The following is a 12,495-nucleotide window of genomic DNA, read 5'->3' on the forward strand; positions in this document are numbered from 1 at the left end:
TAAACCTATATCTAACGGTGAATGATCAAATTCATTTGGTCGTTAAGATATGTGAATATGGTTGGTGTGTTGTATATAGATTTAAATATATAAGGGGGCATTTGGGTGCTCCTTTTCGTGCTCATGTTTGCCTTTTCAGTTCGAAATGGAGAGTTTTAGGTGTTTGGTTAGTGAAATTCTTATTTGCCTTTTACACTTGAAAAACAACATTAGGTGTTTGGTTAATGACCTCCTGTTTGCTTTTTACACCTGAAAAGCGGTCTAAATCTCTGCTTTTTGGAAAAGCAGTTTTTGCCAACAGCAAATAGCAAACCGTAACAGTAAACAGTTGGTAAAACAAACAGGCCCTTAGTTCCAATTTAACCCAATTTTATAATTTAGCCATGATAACATGATCGGATCGGGGGGCTTTCCACCAGTAGTATTTTAGATTCAGCCCACATTCACGGGCCCTCTTTTAAGCCTGGCTTTCTACAAGCGTTGGAACTGAAACAGCTCAAGGACTGCGCAAACAGCACTTGTGTGCCTGCGTTTTTCCTTTGCCGCTACTTAGGGATTTGAGTTACGATCCTTTCCCTTTGTATTCCTTTATTGTCCTCCTTTTTAGGATTTTGAAATTTCCTCTGCAGTTGCTATCGTACATAGAACTCGAAAGTTTTTCAATGGTTGATTAGGGTATTTGGTGACATGGACTTTGGTTTTGTACACAAGACCTGGGAAAGATGGGCTTCCCTCAATATTTCTTCTTCTGGTAACAAGACAGCCTTTTTAGTTAGATGCGTATACATATAATGCATTGACTGATATGCTTTCTTTGACGATTGATTGCTAGGTGAGCCATTGAGGGCAGCTCTGCTCATTAACTATGATCCGACGGGACCATCAAGGTTGCTTTCTACTGTGTAAGTGAAATTTTGTGCTTTCCTTTCTGTATTTTACGATTCCTCCTATCAAATCAATGCTACAATTAAACACTTCACATTTTGGAGGATTCATGCCTAGCTCAATAGTGCCATTTTTTAAGTAAATACGATAAAGCTTACTGATAATTCAAAATATTTCGAATAAGATCTGAATTTGCTCACGAGGCTTTTGGAGAAGAGCAATTTAACTCTTGTCGTTCAAAATGGTGCAATATTGACACAGGGTACAAATTGTAGCTCAATTTTATATTTTTCAATACAACCGTGAAAATTACCGATGAATCAAATTTGTTATAATTACTGATATATTTTTGGATCAATCCCTTGAAAGAAAGGCAAAGTCAGGCTAGTGTTTCTACCATGGAGTCAACATTGTGCCTTTTTTTGTACGATAGGTCTTAAATTGCTCTTCCCAAGCAGCGTATTACTGGCAAATTTAGACCTTATCCTAAAGGTTTTTCTACAGAACCCCTTGAAAATTGAGAAATTGAGCTAGGTTAAAAAGAGAAGAACATTTTACTCTCGAACTCGATAACGTTGAGTGGTTAATTGCATGCACCCAAATATGTTAGGGGAATTTTTTACCCTTAACCCTATGTTTTATGGGTAAACTGCACTTTGTTTTTTGTTTGAGTATTCATTCTTCTTTTGAGTTCTAGGGGAATCTAAAGGTAGCATGCCACCGGGTAAGGACACATCTTGGTGGACAGAAGAAGTACGACAAACAGTAAAGAGTAAGCGAGAATCCTATAAAATATTAGGGAAGTGTAGGAGTGATGAGAACTACGAAAAGTACAAAGAGGCTAAAAGGGAAGTAAAGAATGTCATACGAGAGGCTAGAGCAAAGGTGAATCGGGATCTGTATACAAGATTGGATACGAAGGAAGGGGAAAGAGACATATATAGAATTGCTCGGATGAGAGATAGGAAGACGTGAGATCTCGCAAAAGTTAAATGTGTGAAGGATGTTGACCAAAAAGTCCTAGTTGGAGATAAGGATATCAAGGAACGATGGAGGTCCTATTTTGATAACTTATTTAATGGAGATCGCGGACAAGATGTGGGAGATATAAGTATCCCTCACGATATGGTAAATCGTGAATGCATACGGAGAATTCAAAAGGGTGAAGTCAAAATGGCATTAAATAAGATGAGATTGAAGAAAGCAGTAGGACCTGATGACATCCCTATTGAGATTTGGAGATGTTTGGGAGAGAGAGAAATTGAATGGTTGACGACGTTCTTCAACAAAATTTGGAGAAACAATAAGATGCCATCAGAATGGAGGAAAAGTATCCTAATCCCTTTGTATAAGAACAAAGGTGATGTCCAGGATTGTGCCAACTATCGGGGAATCAAATTAATGAGTCACACTATGAAACTTTAGGAGCGAGTGATCGAACAAAGGCTAAGGAGGACGGTGAAGATCTCGGAAAACCAGTTTGGCTTTATGCCGGGAAGATCAACTATGGAAGCCATCCATCTAATGAGACAATTAATGGAGCACTATCGAAATAAGAAGAAAGACTTGCATATGGTTTTCATTGACTTGGAGAAGGCATATGATAAGGTACCAAGGGAAGGACTTTGGTGGGCCTTAATAAGGAAAGGCATTTCGCGGAAATATATTGACATCATAAAGGACATGTATGAGGGAGCATGCACGAGTGTACGTACCAGTGTTGGGAAGAGTGAAGAGTTCCCTATTACGATTGGAGTGCATCAAGGTTCTGCACTAAGTCCATTTCTTTTTGCCATTGTTATGGATGAACTAACGAGTTCACTTTAAGATGGTATACCATGGTGTATGTTGTTTGCAGATGATATTGTGTTGGTTGATGAGACGAAAGAAGGCGTGGAGAGGAAGTTGGAACTATGGAGACAAACTTTAGAATCTAGAGGCTTTAAGTTGAGCCGAAGTAAGACAGAATATTTGGAGTGTAAGTTTAGCGGCGATAGGAGTAGGGAGGCAGGGACAATCACCCTAGATGGGACAGTGGTTCAGGCATCGGATTGCTTTCGGTATTTAGGATCTATTATCCAAATAGATGGAGAAGTAGATGGAGATGTTGCTCATAGGATTAAATCTGGTTGGGCGAAGTGGTATAGTGCTACGGGTTTCCTTTGTGACCTCGGCATGCCTAATAGATTGAAGGGAAAATTCTACCGCACGGCAATCAGACCCGCACTGTTATATGGTACGGAGTGTTGGGCAGTTAAACACTGTCACATCCATAAGATGTCGGTGGCGGAGATGCGTTTGTTGAGATGGATGTGTGGTCATACGAGAAAGGATCGAGTGAGTAATGAAATAATTAGGACAAAAGTAGGGGTTACATCTATTGAGAATAAAATGAGGAAAAACCGACTAAGGTGGTTTGACCATGTAAAACGAAGAGCGCTTGATGCGCCGGTTAGGAGGACTGAAGAGTGGCAAAGGGATGTAGTGGTGAGGGGTAGGGGAAGATCTAAGCAAACTTGGAGGAGGGTGATCGAGAGTGATATGAGTTTATTGGGGATTGAGGAAAATATGGTAGTGGATAGGACAGAGTGGAGGGGGATAATTTGTGTCGCTGATCCGACTTGATTTCACAGTTTTATATGATGGTTCATGTTAGCCGACCCCGAATCATTTCGGGATTAAGGCTTTGTTGTTGTTGTATTCATTCTTCTTTTGAACTGCTGGGGGTGATTTTGGGTATCCATTAGTGTATAACATGAATATTAGGAACTTAGTATTCCTGTCATAACTTATAAGATGAAAGTTGAATGGCTTTTGTATTAATCTTCATTTCTTTCTTCACTTGATATGTCTATGTTTTAGTAAATATGAAAGTTGCTAGAATGTAATTCTAGAACAAAAAATGATTCTTGTGAGCACATTATTGTTATCATAACAATTTCTTTTATGGTTGGCATCTTTAGCTTTTGTGTATTTTAACTTGTTTATTATTCTCTTGATTTGCTGTGTCCATGAGGCTTTTAATTTTTATAGAACTCTAGTTATGTGAATAATTTCCTCAATTATTTTGTTCTGATTGTATGGCATCTTGATATCCTATTATGGAAATGTGGGAATATTGTTATTCTCTTTTCTATTTATCTGTGTTTTCTCTTACTTTTCTATTCTTTGAATTATTTGATCACCACAAGTGTTTGTCTTCTCTTCTAGAAAAAGAGCTCCATATCTAGCTCGTATATAGAATCTAGCATACACATATCGGTTGACCCTTTTACATCTGGTATCCAGTTCTTTATTATATGTAAAAAACTGTTTATCATTATTTTACAATCTAGGATCTGAATTCTTATGTTTGAAGCCAGAAAAGCCTTCAAAGGGTTAGATTTCAAGTTTTTCTTTCCAGTGTCGGTTTTACTTTATTGTTGTCTAGGAAAGTTATAGAAGTGACACAAATTAATATTTGGCACACCTTAGTCATGCCTCAAGCTCAAGGCTCATGAGGGCTCCATCCTCAGTGTCTCAGTTTGTGAAAGGCAGGCTCTCTTTGTGAGACATGAGCTTATTACTAAGCTATAGGGATGCAAACAGGTGGGCAATGCCATTGCTGTCCTTACCCATTTATTATTGGAACTATCTGCCTCGTCCCATTGTCCTAACGGTATACATTATGAATTACATTCCCATCTCATTTAATTTGCGGGTACCCTTACTCATTAAGAATAAGCAAATAAATCAAATAAATTACAAATTTAGTGAAACATAGAAAAAATAAACGTTCAACAAATTCAGACACTTAAAGTTCTAAATAACTCAAATTAGAATGAAAGTGAAAGAGATTTTAAAATAAATAATTCATCTTGATACTTGTCATTTTTCCTTCCATTTTTTATCCGCATCCATCAACATTTTTTATTCGCAACATGGCGGATAGTATGGGGTATTCCCATTCTCGTCTCATATCAACAACAACAACAAAGCCTTAGTCCCGAAATGATTCAGGGTCGGCTAACATGAACTGTCATACGAAACCGTGAAATCAAGTCGTGTCAGCGATATAAATTCTCTCCCTCCACTCCGTCCTATCCACATATTTTCCTCAATCCCCAATAAACTCATATCACTCTCAATCACCCTCTTCCAAGTTTGCTTATGTCTTCCCCTACCCCTCACCATTGCATCTCTTTGCCAGTCTTCAATCCTTCTAACAGGCGTATCAAGCGCTCTTCGTCTTACATGGCCAAACCACCTTAGTCGGTTTGCCCTCATTTTATTCTCAATAGATGAAACCCTTACTTTCGTCCTAATTATTTCATTCCTCACCCGATCCTTTCTCGTATGACCAGACATATATCGCAACATACGCATCTCCGCCACAGACATTTTATGAATGTGACATTATTTCACCGACAAATATTCCGTATCATATAACAATGCAAGTCTAATTGTCGTGCGGTAGAATTTTCCCTTCAATCTATTAGGCATGCCGGGTCGCAAAGGAAACCCATAGCACTCTTCCGCTCCAACCAACCAGATTTAATCATATGAGCAACATTTTCATCTGTTTGAATAATAGACCCTAAATAACGGAAGCACTCCGAGCCCTGGATAACCCTCTCATCCAGGGTGATTGTCCATGTCTCCTTACTTCTGTTGTTGCTGAACTTACACTCCAAACTAACTAATTCAGGATCAACTCCACTTAAGCTTCTTAAAGGTAATGCCCTATGTTCTCAGATGATAACTGGTCCGTTCAAAAATTACACATTAATATTAGGCAAGTATTCATTTATGAAATATAGACGCAAGAATGAAGAATTTATGCCTAGAATGTATTTAGTGATGCAAGTATGAGAAAAGAAGATGGATTAGTGTCCGGAGATGATTGTTTGACATAGGATGTGCTTGCTATATAGACAATTAAAAATTGGAAGTGTCAATTTGAATGTGTTGTCCTTAAGGATGAAGAAAATTAAGATTAACCTTGATTACTAATTGTAGTTATTTAGTAGTGTTTTTCATGGGAGAAATTTTTTTTAGGAAACTTATTCTTTTAGAAAACTTTTCATTTTAGTTTTTTAAGTTTTTATGGTGCACCGTTCGCTTAGAATTTCCTAGAGTGAACCACAGTTTCCCCAAAGGAAACATCTTAAAGGAAACCAGGGGAAACTTCCTAGAGTGAACCTTAGAGAAAACAAACTTCCTAGAGTGAACCGCATAAGAGACTTAGGGGGCGTTTGGTTCACACATGGATGGTTCACACATGGATAATGGAATGGAATCAAGAAAGGCAGACAAGGAGAAAGGAATGGAATGACCCTGAATTTCCTTGTCTGTTTGTTCCAGAAAGTGAATGATATACCCATGATTCCCTTTGTGACTGGTTGGTTCAAATGAGGTAATAAACTTGAGTTGTATTTTTAACGATAATTTCTATACATACATGTGTCTATATTAATAAATTAATCACATGTAAATATAAGAATGAAAATCAATTTATTCTACCATTAAAATCAAAAGACGATGAAACTGAAGAAACTGAAATAAAATAAATAAAAAAAAATGCATAAATATTCTATTTAAAAAAAATTAAAAATAAATACCAAACCTGAATAATATGATAAAAGAAAAATATTTGTCAAAATTATTTCAGGATAAAAAAGTAAAAACAAATAAGTATAAGGATCAAAAGTGAGATTATTCTAGGAATAAAAAATATAAATAAATAAATATAAGGATCAAAAAATAAAAATTAGTCAAAAATATTTTTTGAGAATAAATAAATAAATAATATATAAGTATAAGGATCAAAAGTGAAATTAATCCAATGATTAAAAAAGTAAAAATAAATAAATATATGGATCAAAATAAAAATTAAAAACAAAATAGAGACTAAAATGAAATTTTATAAGGATGGTAGATATTCAAATTAGTGAGAGAGAGGAAATGGAATGGAAAACCTCAGGGGTTGGGGGAATGGGATTAGAAGAGTTAGGGGTAAACCCAAAACTAAAAGAGAGTAAATGGAATAATTGAATTAATAAAACAAACACCAACAAAAGGAATGAAACATGCTCTTTCCCTTACGCTTTCCTAAAACCCTCAAAACAAACGCCCTTTAAGGTAAACTTAGGGGAATCAAGAAGTCATTTAATATTTTAACGTGTATTTTGTGAGCCAATTAAAAAGCATAAAAATTAGGTGTCAAAATCAATCCATTGTGAAAGTCAAAGTAGTAGAGCAGTTACTCATTACGTGATCTGAAGGTAGACATTTTGCTTGTGAGCTTTTTTATGTACACAATTAAAGAGCTATTTATGAGCAAACTTCATAAATATAATTAACGATTTACTCAAACAATTCATGGTTAGATAATTTTCTTAATGAACCAAGTTCATATAGGATTTTGGGCTCGAAATAAGCTCGAAGCTCGGCTTGAGCTCGTTTATCTAATGAGCTGAGCCAAGCTTGAGCAAGACCAAAGCTCGGCACGATTACAACCTTAACTCAAGCAAAACTCTAGCAATTTCTCTCTAGATATCAGCAATTTAAATTTTCCAAGTTCAGTTTTTTCTTTTGAATTTGTTTCTCAGTGTGTAGATGTTCAGTTTAATTTCAATCCAAGCACGTAATTTTCTTTCAATTTATTTTACTTTGTTCTTCAAGTATTTCGTAGGCTAGTATCATTTTGATCATCGGAACCTCAGGCAATTTTAAGGTCTCTTTCCAATAGTCATTTCATTTTAGGAGTCTGTAGGCGCACTCAGTTTAATTTCACAGTTCGAGAATACTATAATTCTCTTGCGTGCCCGCATTTTCCACAAAAGAACCAAACAAAAATTGGACATTTTAATTCCATTGAAAAGAATCTGGAAGTTCTAAGGAACAATATGGATCGGGAGATGGATAAGATACTCCTGAAGTTGTTGCAGCCATGGGTCATCAAGAGTGGAGGAAACCATCTTCCTCAAGGCTCCTCGGAGTCCAGTGAAGGATGTGGTGTGTCTGATGCTGAGAAGTATCAGATTCCGCCTTTGAGGGAGGAGGTCGTCTTGAAAAAGGCCTCAAATTCAACAGGTCGAGAAAATTCTGGTAAGCCACTTGTTCCTCGATATTTTGAAAATACTAATCCTACCTCCTACACAACTTTATATCATGAGGCAGGAGGCCACCATATCACTAGAAAAATGGGGGCAACTATAGAGAAAATGGAAGAAACACTGGATTTCCTCATGTACCTTATGTTCACCAGATTGATATCCCTCAACAGATTCCCTTGGTTACTATGGAGGTCATTCGAGAAGATGTCCTAAAACTGTGTCTGGCCTTTGTCGAGTTGGCCGCTTTCAGTTTCAGATAAGAAAAAAAAAACAGTGAGGAGATGTCAAGTCGAGGGAAAAGTAAGAGCTGGAGTTGGAGGGAAATCTGAGTCAGAAGAGAACATCAATATAAAAGTAGGAGATTTCAATAAATTATTTCAACTCCAATATATATCTATCGGGATATCTCAGAGGTTAGCGTGCAATCCTCCAATTGAGGAATTGAGGTATTAGCATGGAAGTGACACAAGGCGGACTTCATGGTCTATATTTTTATGTCACCTAAAGAACTATCATGCGACACCTTTAAAAGTTGATACCACGGTTTTTGAAGAATCAAGAATGAAATTTACGTTCTTCAAATTCATGTTTGAGGGGGCAATTGTTTGCACAGAGACAATTCAACACACACTCAAGCAAAACTCTAGCAATTTTTCTCTAGACAGTTTTTCCTTTTGAATTTGTTTCTGAGTATGTAGACTTACAGTTTAATTTCAATCCAAATACATAATTTTCTTTCAGTTTATTTGATTTTGTTCTTCAAGTATTTCTTAGACTGGTATGGTTTTGATCACAGAACCTCAAGAAATTTTAAGGTCTCTTTTATTTCCAATAGTTGTTTGATTTTACGGGTCTGTAGGTTTAATTCCACAGTTTGAGAATACTATAATTCTCTGGCACAAAAGAGCCAAACAAGTATTATTAAGATTATCATTTTAAGCCTGTCTATTTGGATTTCGAAAACATTGATGCTAAGAATATGCAAAATTTATGTTTTGAATATTATTAGTCGAATTACATAATCTTGACATTGTACGTTATTCATTTTGGTCTTAATTTTGATATTTTTATTTTTATTCTTTTATATTTCCAAGCCTCGCCGATCAAGTGCATGCTTGTATACTTAAGATCCAAGACCCTGTTACCACTGGAACTATTTGACAGCCATAAGTTTTTGAACTTTGTTCATCTAGTCAGGTTTTTACTTGAGTTGCGTTTGCTGCCAGCTCGATTATTTGCTATCAATATTATCAATTTCAGCTTCCACTTATCCTTGATAGTTTTTCTGAGTTTGAAGAGGAACATTACTGCTTTGGTAATAATTAAGGGCCAAATGTGATCTTAACATGTTTTTGAGAAGTGCTGATTTATCCCTAACATATTTCTTGGTACAAATTTACTCCTAACGTTTTCAATCAAGATCAATTTTAACTTATGTTTCCGGAAAAGACTGGTTTTAGTGTTATTTTAGTGCCACATGATATCAGACCTTCCAAATATCAATCATGTCTAATATAGTTAGGGGTTTGCTAACATAGTTACAAAAAAAAACATGTTAAAATGCTAATAATTAAAGTAACATATAAGTTAATCACAAAATATTTTTCATCAAAGGGTCTAAGATGTTAACTGTGTTATTAATATAGTTACAAATAACCAATAAAAAAAATGTATGAAACTACTTCAATTTATCGACAAATTTGTTTTGAAGTCAGATATGACAGTCAAATAAATGTCAAACCAGTTCATTCAAATTTTTATTGGATAGGGATAAAATTAATTTTGCTTGTAAACGTTAAGGGTAGTTTGTACCATTTCGTACTTCAGGGTCAAATATGCAATCATCCAAAAATATTAGGATCAAATTTGGCAGTTATCCGTAATTAAAACTTGCCATTTCCTTTTGGACAATTGCGCCTCTGAATTTTGTGTTGCAAGAAACATTTATTTAACCTCTCCCAAAAAACAAACAAACATTTATTTATTGTTTATTGCCAAAATTTGAAAGTTTGGTAATGCTGAAAGGTTTGATCTGTGTGGTTTTAGTGCAGAACAAGAAGGAATGAAAGTCAATCCTATTGAACTGAGTCACTTCATTGACTTCATCAAACGCAACAAACTACAGACAGAAAGCTTTACTATTGGGCCAAGTCAATGTAAGTCACACTGCAGCAGTAGATGTAATACTTGATGTGTTGCTAAATTGAATATAAAAGAAATTAAAGGGGTTAATAATATAACTGCAAAGATATTTCTAGTTTAAGAATTGGTTAGCAAACAAGGTGCAATTCTGCATCCGGGTTTTGTTTTTGTTTCCAAATTAGCACTTGGTTCTCACAAGTATCTCTTAATTTTTGAAAGTACATATCTCTCAGATGATCTTATTTTATAGCTTGAATGGATCCTCTGCCAATACCCCCAATCCGAGTTATTTTCTATTTTACATCCTATACTATCTTTAATGTGGCAATTGCAGATATGGTTACTTCAATTCACGAGAACTGGTTTTCAGCAAGATGCCTAAATACATCAAAACCTGCTGGTGAAGGAGCTATTGTGATGCAGACAGCAGCATTTCTCTTGGTTGCCTTGTAAGCCCTTATCAAATTTGTTATGACATGTTCAATTGTGCATTTGGTATCGGTGGATATATCTTAGGTTTTGGGAAAAGTACAGAAAAGATTGAATTTTCTTGACAGGTATGATGGGTCAAGTGGTGCAGCATCTCGTGCAATGGTGGCTGTTGATCAGTTTATATGGCAGCTTGCACGAAAAAACCTTTGACATACTTGCCATTGCAGTTCTACAACCTTAATTCTTCCTTCAATGCATCTCCATTTTCTACTTATGAAAAGTTTGCGTTATTATTATTCCTCTCGTTAATCAAATGTACATATAACGTGTCTGAATCCAGTTAAATTATATGCACAGGTCCTAGTCCCAGAGGCTACAGCAGTGAATTGTTTTTTTGACCTTTTTTTCAGAAAAAAAAAAAAAAAAAACCTTACTGAAGAGCCTCAATCAACTGGATTAGAGGCGAGTTTTGAAATAAAACTCGCACCATGATTAAAAAACATGACACAAGTATAGTTAATGAGAAGATTGCGCAAAAGCATGAGCCAACTCATTAGCTTGTCGCTTGATAAATGGACTGAGTAAAAGTTGTTTTGATGTAAGTGAGTGTGACACTGGGTGATAATGTCCCTAATTCGGAGCAATCATCTGCATTAGAAAGAACTAGTTTTAGACCTATGCTTTGCACTGATTTTTTTTATTTGGTTTCGTTATAATTGTATAAATGTCTAGAAATTCATAAATTAAAGAACATATAACTATTAAAATTTAATATAATGATAATTTTTATTTATAACATATTAAAATATTGAATAATAATAATAATTCAATTAATATCATTAACCACTTTTTTAACATTTACATATTGAGTGTACAATGCATGTTTTCTATCATTGAGAATTTGCAATCTTTTTTTAGTGGTAACTCTTAAAATTCTTATTTTCAACCTCAACTCTTTATGGTTGCAATCTTTTTTTCGTAACTCTTAAATTTTTTATTTTCAACTTGAACTCTTTATGGTTTTTTAGAGGTCAGATCAAGTCTAGAAGTTCCTAATATATAGGTCTACATTTTATATATATAATTAATTACTGACTCAACCAAGAACAAAGTAATTAACTGTTATATTATTATCAGATAAGGTACAAATAAAGTTTTTTTTCTTTCATATACAATTTTATATCCAGACTATCCTTTAATAGTCTTGAAATTGCACACATCTCTTAACGAACAAAAGAAAATGTTAGACCGGGCATGAATTATACACACCCCCAACAAAATACAATAGAAGAAAAGATAAAGTACCAATTGAGTAAATTTGGAAGTAAAACCAGTTACGAATTTGACCATCAAAAGCTTCCATCAAAGCTAATCTTCCAAGGTTGAAACTCATGATGAAATTGATAGTAATTTCTTCCAATTGAATCAAAAGAAAGAAATGAAGAACAAATAAAAACAATATGAGATGAAGAACACTTTACAACTAAAACCGAGTACTCAGCCCCACTCTTCTAACCTTTACAATTGATACAGAATTGTTCTTTCTAAATGAAGAACACTTTAGATGAATAAAATTCACTCTAGACTTTTACACAAAGATTGGAAATTGGGTGTAAAAACTTGCTTTCTTTTCAGACAGCTTCTATTTTGGATTTTCACTCTTGTGAAGATTTGCTTTTCTGTCTGTATTTGCTTGTATGTGTCATGTGGATCCAAGTGATGAACTTGTCCTTTTATAGTGAATTCTGAAGCTTCAAATCATTTGAATTCCGACATATCCGTTGGGAGTAACGGTCTTCAAACGTCATTCATTGGTCAGCTTCCAGAATCGCATGCCAATCATGTTGTCTGATTTTAACAGGCGTCAGGCTTGCCAGTTTCGTCTTCTTCTGCCAAGTTCGTCTTCTAGCGCCAGTTTTGTCTTCTTGCCAAATGCCAG

General features: G+C 35.2%; 1 protein-coding gene across 1 annotated transcript; it reads left to right on the top strand.

Annotated features, from left to right (window-relative positions):
* Positions 1–460: 460 nt before the first annotated feature.
* LOC136230674 (uncharacterized) lies at positions 461–10,932 on the top strand. The gene is made up of 5 exons (XM_066019827.1): positions 461–751; positions 833–902; positions 10,029–10,138; positions 10,459–10,573; positions 10,682–10,932. The coding sequence occupies exons 1-5, from the start codon at positions 688–690 to the stop codon at positions 10,764–10,766; spliced, it is 444 nt and encodes a 147-aa protein (XP_065875899.1). The 5' UTR covers positions 461–687; the 3' UTR covers positions 10,767–10,932.
* Positions 10,933–12,495: the final 1,563 nt, after the last annotated feature.

Source organism: Euphorbia lathyris, chromosome 5, assembly GCF_963576675.1.
Source record: "Euphorbia lathyris chromosome 5, ddEupLath1.1, whole genome shotgun sequence".
NCBI classification, from domain to species: domain Eukaryota; kingdom Viridiplantae; phylum Streptophyta; class Magnoliopsida; order Malpighiales; family Euphorbiaceae; genus Euphorbia; species Euphorbia lathyris.